This window comes from Triticum aestivum, chromosome 5D (genome assembly GCF_018294505.1).
Source record: "Triticum aestivum cultivar Chinese Spring chromosome 5D, IWGSC CS RefSeq v2.1, whole genome shotgun sequence".
Classification (NCBI taxonomy): Eukaryota; Viridiplantae; Streptophyta; class Magnoliopsida; order Poales; family Poaceae; genus Triticum; species Triticum aestivum.
This window is the reverse complement of record NC_057808.1, coordinates 553,751,225-553,770,688: the sequence shown is the minus strand read 5'-3', so window position 1 is coordinate 553,770,688 and position 19,464 is coordinate 553,751,225. Positions and strand designations below refer to the sequence as shown.

Below are 19,464 nucleotides of genomic sequence, written 5' to 3'. Positions count from 1 at the left end.
TTAAACCTTTTGTGTTGTACATAATTGGAAAGCTGATTTGCCCAACTACGTAGTACTGCGTTGACTCCAAATATTTGGGGATCGTAGTGGACATATACACTATAAATTACGAGAAGCTTTGTCTGGATCATCTTATGTCCAGTGTCAAGGAGTTTGTGAATGGAGCCGCAAACTTGGTGGGACCATATCCAGTGTCAGGAAGCCGCAAAATTGGAGGGAACATATTATGGAACCGCATGAGTTCACATTACCTATAAGAGAGGGAGGTGAAGGAAATATGCCTTAGAGGTAATAATAAAGTTATTATTTATTTCCTAATTTCATGATAAATGTTTATATTCATGCTAGAATTGTATTAACCGGAAACTTAGTACATGTGTGAATACATAGACAAACAGAGTGTCCCTAGTATGCCTCTACTTGACTAGATCGTTAATCAAAGATGGTTAAGTTTCCTAGCCATAGACATGTGTTGTCATTTGATGAACAGGATCACATCATTAGAGAATGATGTGATGGACAAGACCGCAGTGTTGTATGTTTGGCTAAAACCTGTTGCTGCTCACTTTGTGTTGTACTAACAAGCTTAACAAGCTGCTCATTAAACTCATTAGCTTGTTATTTTAAGCTCTACTCGTTAGCTCGTTCATTAAGCTCATTAAATTTAACGAGCAGAAATCCGTAATTGGCTCTGTTCATTAAGAAGCGAGCTACGAGCTGAGCTTTTCAGCTCTAAGAAGTACTACTCCATATGCAGTTGAGATTTTCATCTATGCACTAGTGTATTGATTTTTTATGTAGATCTACTGATAGCTCATAAAGTGTATTTATTCACTAACCGGCAAAAGATGAGTGCACATAATCATCTAATTTATTTTTTCTTAGATCTAGTGGACGCCAATGTGTATTTATTCACTAACCGACACAAGATGCAGTAGGCCATGGATTGGGATTAATTATATTTTTTTCAGGTGTGATTACTTAAATTATTAATCATTACAGTACAATAGACAGTACAATACTTCTTATTAGGCGTTACAATTAATAACATTAAGAAAGGACAAATATACCCTGACAGCCAATTACCGAGATGTCCTAGCGAAGAAAACCCAGAGGTCAATTCAGAGCATTGGATCAATTATTTATATACTCCACTACACACTATTTTCAGTAGTACGATTTACCTGAAAACTTCCAAAAAAGGAAGTACATCTATCTATATCAGCGTGCGAATGATTTTGTGCCCTGCAAAGGGGTATACCGTGCCCACCCACTGTGTTGCTTTGAGATCCGTGCCATGAGTTTTTGGTAGTCAACGTAACTTGTCTTCGTTTCAGGGTGCTACATGATGTTTCGTTGAGTTTTTTCTTTTTCCTTCGAAGTGTATCATAATGTGTTGGTGTGTACCAACAATATGAAGGGCGTACTTGTTTTGGATCAAAAATTCAGGATAAAGGACGTGTCGGTACATGATGACACACACGGTCAGGGAACAGTCCTACATGCATGGATGCTAGATACATGAATGGTAAATATGATTATTATTTTTCCACATTGGTGGTATTAGGAAGAAGCAGTGAGCCAGTCTACTCTTGTGTCACTGTATCGTTGACGACAGGTTACCGGCAGAGCGTTGCGCGGTAATGGCGTCCGTAGCTAGCTATCTACACCATGATTGATGGAGACTACTCCCTCCCTCCCTCCAGCCTCCAGCACACCACAGCAGGCGAGAGAGAGTATTATTAAGGCGATAGGTAGGAACAGAGGCCCGCCGTAGAAGCCGTGCACCACGGAGCCACCACCACCACCACAACCTCCACTCTCCACCGCATCCGGCGGCGGGGAAGCCGGCCTGGGGGAAGGCAAGCGACAGGAAGCCGCAGCAGCGCCACCAGCAGCAAGAAGAAGAAGAAGAAGAAGAATCGGACGCCATAATGGTCAAACAAGCACGACTCTTCTCCCCTCCTCTCCTCTCCCAGCTACTACTACCTTTTCTCCCTCGCCTAGTCTCGCTAGCCCGGTCCTCCTCCCCCCTGCTGCCGCCCTCCTATTGGCCGGCCCGATTTCCTCCTCATCCCGTTGAATGACGCGCCGGTTGCTTCTCTGAATCCCATCCATCCAGGAGGCCGGCAGGGGCGAGCGCACCGACGCGTGAGGGACTCGCCGCCGACGCTGATCTTCTCCGGCGGAAATGGCCGTAAGTCCTCGCTCCATTGGTTGGTTGGTTGGTTGACCGGCTCGCCGCGCTGTCACCGGGGTGGGGTGGGGTGGCCGTGCTTGCTTGGATCCGTGGGTTGACTGCTGTCCTGAGAGGCGAGCAAGGGAAGAAGATTCTTCCCCTTATTCTTGGGCGGCGCCATGTGGGATTTCTTGCAAGGAATCGGCTTCAGATGGGAGAGACGCCATTCCTTTTCTTCCCCGGTGCTAGCTAGGTTTGACCAACTTGTCATGTTCTGCTTGCTGGATTGGCTGGCTGGTGGGGAGACAGATTGCGCATGGAATCAATTTGTTCTCCATGGAATAAATGTGCCGATTTTTCATTTTCACCAAAATGGCAACCAAGATCTAGTCTTTTTGTTTGTGCATCCAGAAATGTGATCTTGTTGCGTATCCGGCGGTACAAGGAAAAGTTGGTGACAAAGCTTGCCTGAGTTGTTGTTTATACAGTACTGCTACTACTTGATTTGATGAAAATATGTTTGCTTGAGCAAAACTGCAGTTGACACAATAAGACTGCAGTGAGCAAACAATATGCTATCAGGCGTGGTCAAATGGCAATGCTTATTTTAGTGATGATTAGTCAAATGGAACTCCCCTCTACATCTTATTCATGTGTGTGTTATATGAAACAAAACATGCTCAAGTGGCAACATCTTGTATTGTGGATTACTAGATTTTGTATTCTGTATGCTCTGAACGATTATCTTATATATCTTTGTCCAGTTGTGTTTCTAGGGTCAGTCCATTTAGTATGCCAAGTGCATTACCTAAAAAATTACGCGTCTTAATTTAATCTGCTCATCACATGTTAATTAACACTAACAAGCTGCTTCCTTGTTCAACCGTACCAGCAACATCAAGGGGTTCCTAAATTTGGGAACTGGGAGGACGAAGGCCAAGGCTACACGCAGTACTTCGAGAACGCCCGCATGGGCAAATCTCCGGGAAGGCCTGTCAACCAGAACGATCGCAATGAAGGCGCTGCACAAGCACCCTCTAACGACCCACCGTCGGTCAAGGCCTCTCCCTTGAGGCCGGGGTCCGAGCCGGGGCTGCGGAAGAACCGGGACGAAAGGCGTGCCACCCGAGAAGACCTCCGTCGGCACGAGGCCGCTGCCCGGAAAACGCATGCCGAGTCGCCTAACCACAGATATGGTGACCAGACCAACTACGACGGTGCTGCGAGGAAAGCAAGCAATGAGAGGTCACCCATCCATCCTCGGCAGCAGGCAAGGCTTGCAGACAAAGGTGGGGTTTCATCTCCTATTGCGGATCGTAGGGGTTCTGCTCCCACCACACCTGGAAGGTCCAAGATGAGGCCAACTGGGCGCGGCGATGAAACGGTAAGGTCCTAGCTGCTTCTGTGAGTCTCAGTCAAATGAAAACCATTTCTTTTCTTTTTTTGTATACGACTATGAATGAAAAAATATTAAGCAGAATGTAATTGCATTATAAGTATTACTGCTGGTACGTGTACTTTCTGAAGTGCTGTTGTGTGATTTTTGCACGTGCAGCCCGAGAGAGGGTCAGCTGTTCCAAAGTTTGGAGACTGGGATGAGAAAGATCCTTCGACTGGTGAAGGTTTCACTGACATATTTGAGAAGGTGAGGGAGGAGAAGCAGTCCGGCGCGGATACTGTCGGTACCAGCCACGCATATAAGGACCGCTACAACCAAGGGGACAGATATGAATCTTCGGTGAGTCTGCTTTAATTTTGTGTACTGCTGCTGGTTTCACCAAAACTATTATCATACATGTGGAGTAAAGATTCCCTATTTTGCTTGTAGAACTAGTTTTCGCCGCTTCATATCAGCAGAATTGGCCACTGAGAATCAAGATATATAGAGCACCTAGATATCTAAGATAACTGATTGCTTCATCTCCACTGCTTTTAGAGATCACACTGCCATGCTAAAGATTCTTCCACCATTGATACCTAAGATAACTTAGTGCACCTAGATACCTAAGATTGCTGCTTGCTTTATCTCCACCGCTGTTAGAGACTGTACCACCATGCCTAGTTCCACAACAACTGAAAATTGGCTAAGCACTAGTTACTTTGAGCGGTACAAACTACAGTTCCTTAGAATAATCGTCACAAAATATTGAGTACAAACCCAGCAGTTCCGCCATGTTTTTGTTGATGTTGGTTTCACCACAAATGTTGGCATACAGACACCTAAGATAATTGCTTGCTTCATGTCCAACATTGCAATCTACAGTTCCTGAGCAGAATAGTTGCAAAAATATTAAGTACCAACCCAGCAATGTTACTTCTGGTTGTTAAGGGGTTGTGTTATGCAGTAGAGTAGTTGCTTATGGTAGCAATAGCTCTGTCGTGTACGGTTCATTGAAAATGTGTTGATAAATCGCATCTAATAGATGGTACGTGTCTGCTTTTTCAGGGCTGCTCATGCTTCAGCTGGTTCAAGAAGTGACACCCACCCTGTCTGTAACATACCTGTGGCGATTGTATCTTTGTGAAATGAGTAGCCAAATCTGTTGTTTTGTTGAGATGTTATGTTACAGCGAGACATGTATCGGAGCATGAATTATTCGCAAGGCTGTGATTCAGCATTTTTTTTGAGCATTTGTAATCAGTGGTTGGTTTCCTGAATTTTGCAACAATTGTCTCATTGCTGGATTAAAGGGGAAGCAGATTGGGAAATAAGGACAATTTGTAAAACTTATCACAAGCCAACAGATATAGTGAAGGCCATGAAAAAGAATCAAAAGGCCTTGCATTTACAGACACTAGTTGATATTCTGATCATACAACAGCCGAGCAGATTGTCCGGTGAAATTCATATGGTTATTCAGAGAGAAAAGGTATGACACGTTTTGAATATATCATTGTAAAATCTGGATTCTGGAGGTGACCGGCTAGTAAATTCAAACAATGACAGCGATCAAGGTCCAGCGCTCTACCACGTATAAATCTCACGAATCTCCAACCTAATGAACAACACCAGACATATCTACGCAATCCCAAGGACCTATAGGCAACATTTTCTATGTACTGACAATGTGTTTTACATCAAAACTGGATGCTATCTTGCTTGTCTTTAGGGGCGACGCACTGCCAGAGAGATCTGTAGGATTCAATTTCTCTCGCATCTATTCCCAGGGTGCGAAGGTTCCGCGCATATTCCTGCAAAACAATGCATGTGAAACAATGTGTCAGCAGCAGCGCAATGCATCTGATACACATGTACTTTCTAAACATGTTTAATCACATAAGCTGCTTCGACACTTTGTCTGCTATCTTCTCTATTCTCCTAAGTACAATCCTTTGTGTGTGTGTGTGTGTGTGTGTGTGTGTGTGTGTGTGTGTAGTGTAGCAGAGATTGCAAATGTTTCAAGTGTCGCATGCAGAAAACGGAGTTCAGGTTTGAAGAAACTGAATATTGTACATAGAAAGAACCAAAAGGGGGAATGCCACACCCCCAAAAAAAAACAGTTGATGAAAGATGGATCTATAAGATTTATGAGAATGAGCGTAAAAAGACAGTTAGCGGACCTGAATATCAAGGAATAGCTGCATGCAGATCTTGTCGGTGTCAGATATGATGTTATCTGAGGCATCAGTACTACCTCCTATTCGTTTTTGTTGTCCTTGGCGCAGTCTTTGCAACGAAGATTCAGTTTTCCTTGCCTTCATATTGAAAAGATACAATCTGAGTAACTCATAGGTAGAAAGGTAGAACTAAAATTTCGAAGGCGGGCGGGCAATCCTTATACTTACCACATTGACTACTTCAGATACCATGTCATAATAAGTTGCCGTGATCTTGTCTGTCGATCCACGGCGCAGCTTAGTTTTATCATCTTCTGATAAATAGTGCACATGATCTCCTTCAAGAAACACCTAAGAACACAAAGGAAAGCTCATAATGAAATAGCATAGAATGAAAACAGACTATGAATCTGTTAAAGAAGTTGAAACGGGGCTAATAAATTACAGCAAACAAAATAGGCATATGACCATAACTCAAATGCAGACCATAAAACTAGTAGATGTAATATGACCTTGCTCAGAAGAGAACAATAAACTCAGAAATTTTAAGCTAAAATGCTGTCAGTTGAACGGAAACAGAAAACCAAACATGGAAGTTCATTCACCTTAAGTGGATGCAAAATCCCAGATACATACGGAGAATGCCTCACAGGAAGTTTATTGGTCATCCTATACGTGGCCGTTATTCCCTTCAGGTGTTTCAGATCCTACAATCAATTCAGAAAAAATGTAGTTACAATCAGAGAACAAGAGCAACGTAGTCTTAAATGTTCCATTGAATACAACTATTTACAAATGCAACATTAGCTTCTATATTCAGCAATATTTCATGCCAGAACAAAAGATATGTATGATGATAGTATTGCCCTTCTGTTGGCATTGGTCCACTCACCTCATTAGACCTTTTAACTATGACCCCAATCATGACATCCATTATGCTAGGCAACAACTCCTTCAAAGGCTCAACAGCTTGCAATATACTTTGTTTCACAAGGGTAAGTACTTCAATGGGGCATGATGCTAGCAATTGATTCACACGTCCCACAAAGTCGCCTGATTCTGAAAGCTCGCCAATTACAGCATTTACATCATGCATTACCTGCACATCAAATTATCATAACACTTTAATCCAAAGAAAAAAAAATCTGTCAATCCTATAAACTGCTACGTGGTCTGCTCAACATTGTTTTATAGCATATTCACAATGTAACAAGGACTACGGAAGGACGGGCCAAGACAACATGAAAGCTGCACCTTGCCCTTTTATTGCCTCACAGTTGTCAATATGGACCTCACCATGTATGATGCTGGTAAGCTAAAGTACAAGTAGTCAGCCAGTCAGCTTCACACTGACTTGAGCACTAAATCTTTAGCATGGAGTCAACTAATCACCTTATTGTCAACTTAATATCATAAACCATTAACTTGAAACGAAAGCATACACTCAAAAGAGTAACACATGGTGTACACAGCTAAGATGATAACACTCAGTACTGAGAAAAAGTGCTAGGTCTGGGTCACTGAAATGACATGGTAAGACTTCAAATTATTCTGTAGATGCGACATACATATATGAAATCCTCCACAGGAACAGAGAGTGCCCACTCAGAATCTGCAGGAGAACTCGTGCTCCCATCAGAAGCATTACGCGCAGCCAGACCAGAAGAAAGCCATGTTGTATACCTTATTGTGCAAGGACATGGAGGAAAATAAAAGGTCAGCCTCCGAATGATAAGTCATGAAAAGTAAGGAAAAAAATATCATTTGTGATAGTTATACCTTGAAATAAGTTGCAAGGACAATCGGAGGAATTTATCAGAGTGAGAGAAAACAAGAACATCATCACTCCAGCAGGACTGCAAGCTTTCTAATAGCTTAATACTTTGCTTCAACAATAATGTCTTCTGCTTCATTTGGTTCTCATTCACTCCGACAGGGCTAATTGTGGCTGTAAGAGCACCATCAAGACCACCAGCAATTTCCTGGAATCTTGTGTAGTTGAACCAGTAGAAATGAAGTCAGAAACATAGTTCTGAAGTGCGTGTATAACACTAACAGAGATATTTATGCTTACCTCAGTGAAAAGTAGACACTAACATGCCACAGTCGCATGAAATCTGTGTAAGCAGGCTCAGAGCGGAACTTTGTTATAGCAGACTTGGAAGGACAGTAGCCTACAGAAAAAATAATAGGTCAACCATGAGTTCAAATAATTGTAAGCATCATCCTCATAGAACTTAGAAATGGAGATGTGTTGAGCTCTGCAACTCTCTGTAACACAACAAGTAATAGGATACAATGCAAACTTCAATGCCAACACCGTTGCCAGCTGATTATAGCACTTGATTACGTATCAAGGTGCGAGAGACGTTACTTGCTCAGCAGAGCAACGACTCCTTCCATTTGACCAATTTAATTGTCATTACACACACGGTACCAAAAATATACAATAGCACTCTTTGCAGGCAAGCATAGTACTCTAGTAGATTTAGCAGACCAAATCACAGAAAACAAACCACTTTGTGACAGAATAATTAAGCATACCTTCAAGAAAGTCAAGAAACTTTAAGCTCGCTTTGTAGTTTCTCAGGAAGTCTTTAGGTTTTCCAGGAGAACAGGCCCCAGGCTTTCCCTTCATGATTGCAGAATGGACTTCCTTGAGTATTGAATTGGCCAGAAAATCAAAAATATGAAGTCCAGAGTTTGCTGCAAATGAAACAAAAATCAGTAAGATGTTATCTAAGTCCATATGCATTTAGGCTTCATCAGAATATTAAGTAACAGAGATTACAGCTACCTGATGAAGATATTTCCAAAATAAATTTGCAATCTTTTTCTACACATTGCATTATCTGCTCATAGTCATCCTCCAGGTCATCAGAAGATACCCCAGAAACAGCTTTTGCATAGTTTTGAGGGACAATTTTCTGAATCAATGGGGAGACCACTGTTGTACGGAAAAGCTCTTCAGCTGAAGATGTGTTGTCAATGGCAGCATAAGCGCGCAAGCAGTTGTATATTACTTTTGCGTCCCGATGTTCTAGACCAACCACAAAGCAACGCTCTAAGCTACCATCAAGTAGTTTTGTAGCACCTTGGACCCTCTTCTCCATGTTCTCAATAAAAGGAAGGTTCTGTACTGCCATAATGTAACAGAATAAGAATCATATATATGTTGCATTAAAATGTACTCCCTCCGTAAAGAAATATAAGAGCGTTTAGATCACTAAACGTTCTTATATTTCTTTACAGAGGGAGTATATGATGTATCCAGTTAGACATAAAATGAGTGCTACCAATACAAAATTGGGTTGGTACTTTGGCAGTTAGAAATAAGGTTCTAGCACAAACTTCAAGAAGTGAATGAACTTAATCATGGCCATGAAATACAACTGGCTATTTCTCGTACTTTATTAAAACATGATTACACATATTATGATGACAATGTATACTGCCCTTTCAATGGTGACACGCATACCAAATATTTTCGTGTGAACTATCTGTAAACATTTTACGTTGTAATTTTCCTAGGGCTCTGTTCGACAACTTACATAAACCATAGAAAAACCCTATATATTAGAAGCTAGAGATGCCCAAGGAGGCAAGGACCAGTAGTATCTGTTGGCACAAACCTGTGCATGGCTGATGTAAAATTTGAGTCGGTTCATCTCGCTTGCGATTCTTTCTAACAGAATGCTTTGTGTTTCTCTGACATCTGTCCCTGCCTCCACATTTGGTGATGTAGTATCATTGCCGGAGTATCCCTTATCAACTGAACGATCTTCAACATCTGATGAATCAGATGGTGCTGTCGGCAATTCCTTGATCAGTTTCTCAACCTGAATGAACAAAACAAACCTTTAGGTTTCATTAACAACATGACATGAGCTAAAGCAATTTGGTAAACACATATCAAATTTGCTTTGATGAAATAACTCTGGGCGGTCGACGGATGACAAGGCAGAGGAGTTATTTCATTGGAAGAAAATCTCAGCATCATTGATACGCCGCAAATTTCGATAAGTATGCAGTGGCATGTTACCATTTGTACTAAGTGATAAAAATTTAGTCAGTAATTTAGTCATGCGGTCAGATTCATCGGTGTTAATGAACTGGCTACATTGGCATTTAGATTTCAGAAAACAATGGACAGAATCTCTACCTGAAAATGAAACTAGGGCAGGAACAAATTGGTAAACATTTACTGTCAGACTTGCTTTAGTTCCAAGCTTAATAGAAAAAATCTGGATGGTCAAAGGTTCAAATGGCAGAGATCTTTTTAATCACATGGAAAAAACTCAGCATTACAATGTGTTCCGATGATAATTATGGAGTGACATATGAGCATATGATCATTTGTACTAGCATTATGATATTATTGCAAATTTGGATAAGTATGCAATGACATATGATCATTTATTCTAGCATCATGATATGTCGCAATTCCGATGATATGTACGCAAGGACATGTGATCATTTATACTAGGTGCTGAAACTGTAGTGAGGTGAATGAGACGAAGCATCTGTATGCAGGGACAACTGAAGTGTAGAGGGGTGAATTAGCCACATTGGCGTCTGTTCAAAGCGGGAGCAGGTCCGAGATCGGATACCTTGGAGACGACGTGGGAGGTGTCGAGGAGCAGCTCGAGGAGCTCGCGCGCCTGCGTGGCCGCGGCGCGCTGCTCGAGACCCGCGCGTAGGGCGGCGAGGGCGGCGGAGGCGGCGGCGCGGAAGGCGGCGACCTTGTCCCTGAGGTCGGCGAGCGGGGCGCGCATGCGGGCGGCGGCGGCGTCGACGCCCTTGAGGCGGGCGCTGAGGCCGACGAAGTCGGCGTAGTCGCGGTTGATGAGGCCGACGAGCTCGGCGCGGAGGGCGGCGAGGTGGGAGCGCAGCTCGGCGGCGAGGCTCTCGAGGGGCACGTAGGAGCGCAGCTCGGCGACGTAGGCGTCCGGGTCGAAGCCCGCGCGCAGGAAGGCCTCCGGCCGGAACCACGGCGGGTGCGCCTCGATCGTCTCCCCGAAGAGGTCCTTGGCCGCCGGCGGCGGCTGCGGCGGGGCGGGCGCGCGCGGCGCCGCGGCGGCGAGATCCGCCATGGCGAGAGGTGGATCTGAGGGGAGGGGAGGGGAGGGAGTGCGGTGGGTTTGGACTAGACGGAGGAGATCTAGCGGGTAGCGGCGACGAGACGACGCTCCATATTTCTTCTGCTACGGAGGCTGGACCGTCGGCCCGGGTTACTCGTCCTCCTGCTCTTCGGCATTTACAAAACCGAACTTCTCATGAAATTTTCAATTTCCTCAAAAAAAAAAGAAATTTTCAAACTTGTCTAAAAAAGATGAAATTTTCAAACGTTTTTCTGATTTTTCTTCATAAAAAGGGAAAACTGAAAAAGATATAGAGAAAGAAAGGAAAAAAAACTGAACCATATAACCTTCTAGAGGGTTCCCGAAACCGGAAAAACCAGGGAACAAAACCTACTAAATAGGCCGGCGCAGTTGTGTAACATCCCAAAAATCTAAATTTTGGAATGTTATATTAAATAAATATATTTGATTGTTTTTTTTTTGATTGTTGTGTGATTGATTGACTGAAGGTGAGTGAAATTCAAAACTTTTCGAAAGTTAAATGAGAGTGAATAAAAGGACTTTCCCAAACTTTCATATTTTTGCATTTATGATCTCCGTGAATTCAAATTCTTTTCAAATACAAAACCCTAGAGAGAAGATGACATGACTTCTTCCATTTAAATAAATGAAAAGGTTTTTTTTTAATATTTGAATTTCATTTGGAACTATTTCAAATTCAGAAACTTCAAGTAACTCAATGATTTTCATGAGAGAAGATAAAATGACTTCTTAAAAATATATGAAATATGAGTTGGAAGTTTCAAAGAATCAAATTTAAAATCCTTTTGAAATTATTTTTCAATTTGGAGTTATTTGGGTTCTTTTCAAATTATTTTTCTCCAAAACTAAAATATATGAAAAATAGGGTAAAATGATTCCCTACAACAAAAAATTGGAGAGAAATAAATTTGAAATCATTTTGGTTTTTTAAAATGATTTTATGAGGTTTTATTGCAACATTAGCACTATTTGCTTTATTTATTTTTTTGTGCATTTTATTTGATGCTAGAAAAATGTTCATGTTGTAGAAAATCGTTTTCTGAAAATTTTGATATAAAATGTGCCTAGGTTATTTTATTTTATTTTCGTTGTGCTTTAAAAAAACTTTTCGGGCCGACCGACTGGGCCGAAGCCCAGCCGCCCGAGCCGACCCGTAGCCGCACCGCCTTCCACCTCCCGTCGCCGACCGGGACTCCTCCCGGAGACCGGCGCCGCCCCGCCTCCGGCCGTCCCCTTCCCCAGCAGCGCCTTCCCCCCTCCGCCTTTAAAAGGCGAAACCGCGCCCCCTCTCTCCCCTCTCCTCCTCCTCCACCGCAACCTCCCGCCCTCGCCGGAGCTCCCGCCGCCGCGCTCCGTTCCGACGCCCCCGAGCGCCGCCGACCCCACCGCTACATCCGCCTCGACGTGACGCGCCTCCCCGTGCCTCCGCCCATCGCAGCCGAGCCCCGGAGCCGCCGCCCGCTCGAAGCCGCCGCCGTCGCTGCCCTCATCCGTCCGATCTTAGATCGACGGTTAGGATTAGATCGCGTTTTTATTTTATTATTCGAAACGTTTTTGTTTAATTAGTGAATGTTCGTTAGTTTAGGCTCTGGAGCGAACGAAATTCGTCGGATTAGGTTCTGTAGCGAACGTTTGTTCGAGAGGTTTTTCTTTTTATTTTAGATTTCGGCCAGGGACCCATCCGTGAATATTTTATTTATAGATTAGTCCCTGATCTTAAAACGATCACTACTCTTTGCTCATTAGTCGGAATTCAACGAAACCAACGCCCACTTCTTCGTTACGATTCCCTCTATCCAGTAACACAACTTAAACATATTTTTGAAAGTTTTAAAATTTGAATTCAAACATATTTGTATTTGAACTTCGTTTGATCGTAACTTGAGTTTTATAACTCTGTTTGAGTTGTTTCTTTTTGCAAAATTAAGCTCTTGACCTAAACTTTCTGATAAGGACAAATTCACATAATTTTGGTACTGTTAGAAATTGTTTTTTATTTTGCAAGAGTTATTTGCTTGGTTTTGATGTTTTCCGAATTGTCTTCTTCGTTTTTTCCGATCTTTTGAGTGATTGCTTATGTGTGGTTACTATTGCTTGCTTACGTAGATTGACCGGAGTGTGACGAGTAGAACCATCAGGAGTTATGATTGTGAATCATCTTCATCAACAGTACAAGGCAAGTTCACACTTTGATCATATCCCTTTATTACCCAGTTTTATGCATTAGTTTCAACCCTCAAACATTGCATGGTTAGGATTGATAACATGTGGGTATTGGGAAGTAGTTGATGAGGTAGGAACCTATTGTCATGCATTCAAACCTTGGGAGTTACTTCTACGTTATGCTTATACTGCTATGCTATGCTCGTAGACGTGGATTGGGTTTGAGTGTATCCATGACAGATGTGAGATTATTATTTAATGGTTAACTTAAGGTGGGTACTTTAATACACATCTGGGTGGATCGGTTGGGGCACCCTGGAGCACCCAGTGGTTTGCCCGGGCACCTGGAGAACCCAGTGCTTGCCTAAGGGAATCCCGGAGTACCACCAGGATCTGGAGCAGAAGTTAAGATGGACCTGCAGGAAGCCGTATTTGACAAGTATTTCATGAAGGACTCAGGACCCAGAAGCTGAAAGTAGCCAAGCTGGAGGAGCAAAACCCCGAGATACCGGAGATTCGTCAGGAACTGAAGGACAGTAGGACCATGGTTCATGCCAAGGATATAGAAAACCCAGAAGTTTGGAACGCAACTCCAGAAATATTGAAGGACGCCATGAGAGACTTCGCGTCAACAGAGATGATCTGGCAAAAGAACTTGAGAAGGACAAGCACGATCGGAAGAAACCATTGGAGGCATGAACAAGACTTGAAGAGTTTGATGACTTTGAAGATTTATTAACTTTAGAAGACCAAACCCCTATTATATACCTACGTTAGATGCGACGATTGTGAGCTGTCATTTGTTTGATGTTTTTCCGACAGCCACAAAATAAAATATGTCTTTTCAAAACTATTGTTTGTATTGTGTGTATCCCTCTCTCTTTCTCTCTCTCATCCCTCTCTCTCTCTCTCTCATCTCACCCCAAACCCTTGGAACCAATAGAGGATGAATGGAAATGAAATCATATTTTCGGGACCAATAAGCCAATTGGAGACGGACCGATGGATTCAGAACATGCAGGATCACATTAAGAATAACCCTATAGCCGGAAAGGATATGGCCCAGCATGCTCTTCAGTGCTTTAAAAGAAGTGCTGCTACTTGGTGGAGGATGTACCAAACCATCAATGGATGGCAAGAAGTAACCACTTGGAAAGAATTTAAGTTGACTTTGCCAAAGTCTCGGTTTGTGTCCCAGAAATTGAAGCCTTATGGAAGTGATATGAAGAAACCTTGTGCATGCAAGCTCTATGGAGAAATAGGACACAACCATCATGAACACAAGGATGAATGCCCAAATTGTGAAGGAAGTCACCCAGCTGAAGAATGCCCAACTAGGCAGATTACTTGTTTCCTGTGTGAAGGAACTACCCACTACCCTGCCAAGTGTCACATTTACCCCATGGTACAACGAACCATCCAGCAGAAGAAAAAGTAATGAAAGGAGCCCTCATGGAAATTTTAGAAGAACCTGTGATGAAGGTAGAGGTGGAGGACACACCCGAAGAAGACCCAATTAAACCCTGCACCAAATCATACTATTCATGTGGAGAAGAAGGACACATCTCCCAAAATTGTCTGAATGGGGATCTAGTAGAATTCTCGACAGAGGAAGTAGATTATGATCCACAGGGAATAGAAGCCCTGATTGGAACGGAATGGTCCCGGAAGAGAAATAGATTGGATTCCAGGAAGGACCTGAGTCATATCACCTGTTTCAGGTGCAAGGAGTCAGGGCACTACTTCATCGGTTGCCCAAAAAGGAAGCCGAGGACCCAAGGGGGCTATATAATCACAAGGAAACCTCAAGACTTGTCAGAAGTAATACGTTTTTGGTTGTAATGAAGCAGGGCACTTTGCCAGAGATTGTCCCAAGGATCTCGGGCAAGTAACATACCGATGGACAAAGGGAATTGTATACGGGATTGATTGAATCCCCGACATCGTGGTTCATCCGATGAGATCATCGTGGTACATGTGGGAGCCAATATGGGTATCCAGATCCCGCTATTGGTTATTAGCCGGAGAGGTGTCTCGGTCATGTCTGCATGGTTCCCGAACCCGTAGTGTCTACACACTTAAGGTTCGGTGACGCTAGAGTTGTTATGGGAAATAGTATGTGGTTACCGAAGGTTGTTCGGAGTCCCAGATGAGATCCCGGACATGACGAGGAACTCCGGAGTGGTCCGGAGGTAAAGATCGGTATATTGGACGAAGGGTATTGGAGTCCGGAATTGTTCTGGGAGTACCAGGTGACGACCAGCGTGACCGAAAGGTGTTTCGAAGGCCCCGGCAAGCGTTGGGGGCCTTATGGGCCAAAGGGAGGGGGCACACCAGCCCACTAAGGGGCTTTGCGCCCCTCCCAACCCCTCTCATGTAACGTGGAGAGGTGGGGGCGCCTCCCCTAGGGCAGCCATCCCTCCCGGCTTGGGGGGCAAGTTTCCCAGGGATGGGGCGCCCAAACCCATCTGGGGTTTCCCCTGTGGCCGCCGCCCCTCCCCTAGGGAACCCTAGGGCGCCTCCTCCACCCCCTTCCCCCTATATATAGTGAGGGAGAGAGAGGGCAGCGGCACCCCTGGCCTGGCGCAGCCCTCTCCTCCTCCAACTCCTCCTCCTCCTCCGAAGTGCTTAGCGAAGCTCTGCCGGAGAACCACGAGCTCCATTGCCACCATGCCATCGTGCTGCTGGAGTTCTCCCTCAACTTCTCCTCTCCCCTTGCTGGATCAAGAAGGAGGAGACGTCCCCGGGCTGTACGTGTGTTGAACGCAGAGGCGTCGTCTGTTCGGCGCTAGATCGGATCTTCCGCGATTTGAATCGCCGCGAGTACGACTCCATCAACCGCGTTCTTGTAACGCTTCCGCTTAGCGATCTTCAAGGGTATGAAGATGCACACCCTCTCTCTCGTTGCTAGCATCTCCTAGATTGATCTTGATGACACATAGGAAAATTTTGAATTATTGCTACGTTCCCCATCAGTGGTATCAGAGCTAGGTCTATGCGTAGATTCTATGCACGAGTAGAACACAAAGTAGTTGTGGGCGATGATTTGTTCAATTTGCTTGCCGTTACTAGTCTTATCTTGATTCGGCGGCATTGTGGGATGAAGTGGCCTGGACCGACCTTACACGTACACTTACGTGAGACAGGTTCCACCGACTGACATGCACTTGATGCATAAGGTGGCTAGCGGGTGTCTGCCTCTCCCACTTTAGTCGGATCGGATTCGATGAAGAGGGTCCTTATGAAGGGTAAATAGCAATTGGCATATCACCGTTGTGGCTTTTGCGTAGGTAAGAAACGTTCTTGCTAGAAACCCGTAGCAGCCACGTAAAACATGCAACAACAATTAGAGGACGTCTAACTTGTTTTTGCAGGGTATGCTATGTCATGTGATATGGCCAAAAGGATGTGATGAATTATATATATGTGATGTATGAGATTGATCATGTTCTTGTAATAGGAATCACGACTTGCATGTCGATGAGTATGACAACCGGCAGGAGCCATAGGAGTTGTCTTAATTTATTGTATGACCTGCGTGTCAATGAAAAACGCCATGAATTACTTTACTTTATTGCTAACCGTTAGCCATAGTAGTAGAAGTAATAGTTGGCGAGACAACTTCATGAAGACACGATGATGGAGATCATGATGATGGAGATCATGGTGTCATGCCGGTGACGAAGGTGATCATGCCGCGCCTCGAAGATGGAGATCAAAGGCGCAAGATGATATTGGTCATATCATGTCACTTTATGATTTGCATGTGATGTTTGTCATGTTTACATCTTATTTGCTTAGAATGACGGTAGCATAAATAAGATGATCCCTCACTAAAATTTCAAGAGATGTGTTCCCCCTAATTGTGCATCATTGCGAAGGTTCGTTGTTTCGAAGCACCACATGATGATCGGGTGTGATAGATTCTAACATTCGCATACAATGGGTGTAAGCCAGATTTACACATGCGAAACACTTAGGTTGACTTGACGAGCCTAGCATGTACAGACATGGCCTCGGAACACAAGAGACCGAAAGGTCGAACATGAGTCGTATAGTAGATACGATCAACATGAAGATGTTCATCGATGATAACTAATCGGTCTCACGTGATGATCGGACACGGCCTAGTTGACTCGGATCATGTATCACTTAGATGACTAGAGGGATGTCTATCTAAGTGGGAGTTCATTAAATAATCAGATGAACTTAATTATCATGAACATAGTCAAAAGGTCTTTGCAAATTATGGCGTAGCTTACGCTTTGGTTCTACTGTTTAAGATATGATCCTAGAGAAAATTTAGTTGAAAGTTGATAGTAGAAATTATGTGGACTGGGTCCGTAAACTGAGGATTATCCTCATTGCTGCGCAGAAGGCTTATGTCCTTAATGCACCGCTCGGTGTGCTGAACCTCGAGCGTCGTCTGTGGATGTTGCTGTTGGGGACCGTTGCAGAAATTAAAAATTTTCTACGCATCACCAAGAACAATCTATGGAGTCTTCTAGCAACGAGAGGGAAAAGAGTGCATCTACATACCCTTGTAGATCGCGAGAGGAAGCATTCAAGTGAACGGGGTTGATGGAGTCGTACTCGTCGTGATCCAAATCACCGATGACCGAGCGCCAAACGGACGGCACCTCCGCGTTCAACACACGTACGGTTGGGGAAGACGTCTCTTCCTTCTTGATCCAGCAAGGGGGAGGGAGAGGTTGATGGAGATCCAGCAGCACGACGGCGTGGTGGTGGAAGCAGCGGGGATCTCGGCAGGGCTTCGCCAAGCTCAGCGAGAGGGAGAGGTGTCACGGGAGGGAGAGGGAGGCGCCAGGGGCTTGGGTGCGGCTGCCCTCCCTCCCCCCTCTTTATATAGGGGTCCAGGGGGGCGCCGGCCCCCAGAGATCCCATCTCAAGGGGGGGCGGCGGCCAAGGGGGGGGACTTGCCCCCCAAGTCAAGTGCGGCGCCCCCCCACCCCTAGGGTTTCCAACCCTAGGCGCAGGGGAGGCCCAAGGGGGGCGCACCAGCCCACCAGGGGCTGGTTCCCTTCCCCACTTCAGCCCATGGGGCCCTCCGGGATAGGTGGCCCCACCCGGTGGACCCCCGGGACCCTTCCGGTGGTCCCGGTACAATACCGGTGACCCCCGAAACTTTCCCGGTGGCCGAAACTGGACTTCCTATATATAATTCTTCACCTCCGGACCATTCCGGAACTCCTCGTGATGTCCGGGATCTCATCCGGGACTCTGAACAACTTTCGGGTTACCGCATACTAGTATCTCTACAACCCTAGCGTCACCGAACCTTAAGTGTGTAGACCCTACGGGTTCGGGAGACATGCAGACATGACCGAGACGACTCTCCGGTCAATAACCAACAGCGGGATCTGGATACCCATGTTGGCTCCCACATGTTCCACGATGATCTCATCGGATGAACCACGATGTCGAGGATTCAATCAATCCCGTATACAATTCCCTTTGTCAATCGGTACGTTACTTGCCCGAGATTCGATCGTCGGTATCCCAATACCTTGTTCAATCTCGTTACCGGCAAGTCACTTTACTCGTACCGTAATGCATGATCCCGTGACCAAACACTTGGTCACATTGAGCTCATTATGATGATGCATTACCGAGTGGGCCCAGAGATACCTCTCCGTCATACGGAGTGACAAATCCCAGTCTCGATTCGTGCCAACCCAACAGACACTTTCGGAGATACCCGTAGTGCACCTTTATAGCCACCCAGTTACGTTGTGACGTTTGGCACACCCAAAGCACTCCTATGGTATCCGGGAGTTGCACAATCTCATGGTCTAAGGAAATGATACTTGACATTTGGAAAAGCTCTAGCAAACGAACTACACGATCTTGTGCTATGCTTAGGATTGGGTCTTGTCCATCACATCATTCTCCTAATGATGTGATCCCGTTATCAATGACATCCAATGTCCATAGTCAGGAAACCATGACTATCTGTTGATCAACGAGCTAGTCAACTAGAGGCTCACTAGGGACATGTTGTGGTCTATGTATTCACACATGTATTACGATTTCCGGATAACACAATTATAGCATGAACAATAGACAATTATCATGAACAAGGAAATATAATAATAACCATTTTATTATTGCCTCTAGGGCATATTTCCAACAGTCTCCCACTTGCACTAGAGTCAATAATCTAGTTACATTGTGATGAATCGAACACCCATAGAGTTCTGGTGTTGATCATGTTTTGCTCTAGGGAGAGGTTTAGTCAACGGATCTGCTACATTCAGGTCCGTATGTACTTTACAAATATCTATGTCTCCATTTTGAACATTTTCACGAATGGAGTTGAAGCGACGCTTGATATGCCTGGTCTTCCTGTGAAACCTGGGCTCCTTGGCAAGGGCAATAGCTCCAGTGTTGTCACAGAAGAGAGTCATCGGGCCCGACGCA

The 19,464-nt window shown here is 44.6% G+C and overlaps 2 protein-coding genes across 4 annotated transcripts; one reads left to right on the top strand and one right to left on the bottom strand.

The window, feature by feature from the left end:
• Nucleotides 1–1,650: 1,650 nt before the first annotated feature.
• On the top strand, nt 1,651–4,891 carry LOC123123803 (RPM1-interacting protein 4). 3 transcript variants are annotated; one of them, XM_044544427.1, is made up of 5 exons: nt 1,668–1,937; nt 2,123–2,197; nt 3,072–3,563; nt 3,735–3,917; nt 4,626–4,891. In XM_044544427.1, exons 2-5 carry the CDS (start codon nt 2,192–2,194, stop codon nt 4,656–4,658), a joined length of 714 nt encoding a protein of 237 aa, XP_044400362.1. In that variant the 5' UTR covers nt 1,668–1,937; nt 2,123–2,191; the 3' UTR covers nt 4,659–4,891. The 3 variants fall into 3 exon arrangements, with proteins under 3 accessions (XP_044400363.1, XP_044400361.1, XP_044400362.1); XM_044544428.1 differs by lacking the exon at nt 2,123–2,197 and having other exon boundaries at nt 1,651–1,937; XM_044544426.1 differs by lacking the exon at nt 2,123–2,197 and having other exon boundaries at nt 1,663–1,946.
• A 122-nt stretch (nt 4,892–5,013) lies between these two features.
• Nucleotides 5,014–10,895, bottom strand: LOC123123802 (conserved oligomeric Golgi complex subunit 2). Its single transcript, XM_044544425.1, has 12 exons — nt 10,348–10,895; nt 9,370–9,576; nt 8,535–8,871; nt 8,282–8,443; nt 7,812–7,911; nt 7,517–7,726; nt 7,306–7,420; nt 6,630–6,836; nt 6,343–6,444; nt 5,966–6,088; nt 5,741–5,875; nt 5,014–5,371 (listed from the first exon to the last, which is right to left on the bottom strand). The coding sequence occupies exons 1-12, from the start codon at nt 10,828–10,830 to the stop codon at nt 5,258–5,260; spliced, it is 2,295 nt and encodes a 764-aa protein (XP_044400360.1). The 5' UTR covers nt 10,831–10,895; the 3' UTR covers nt 5,014–5,257.
• Between the last annotated feature and the right edge of the window lie 8,569 nt (nt 10,896–19,464).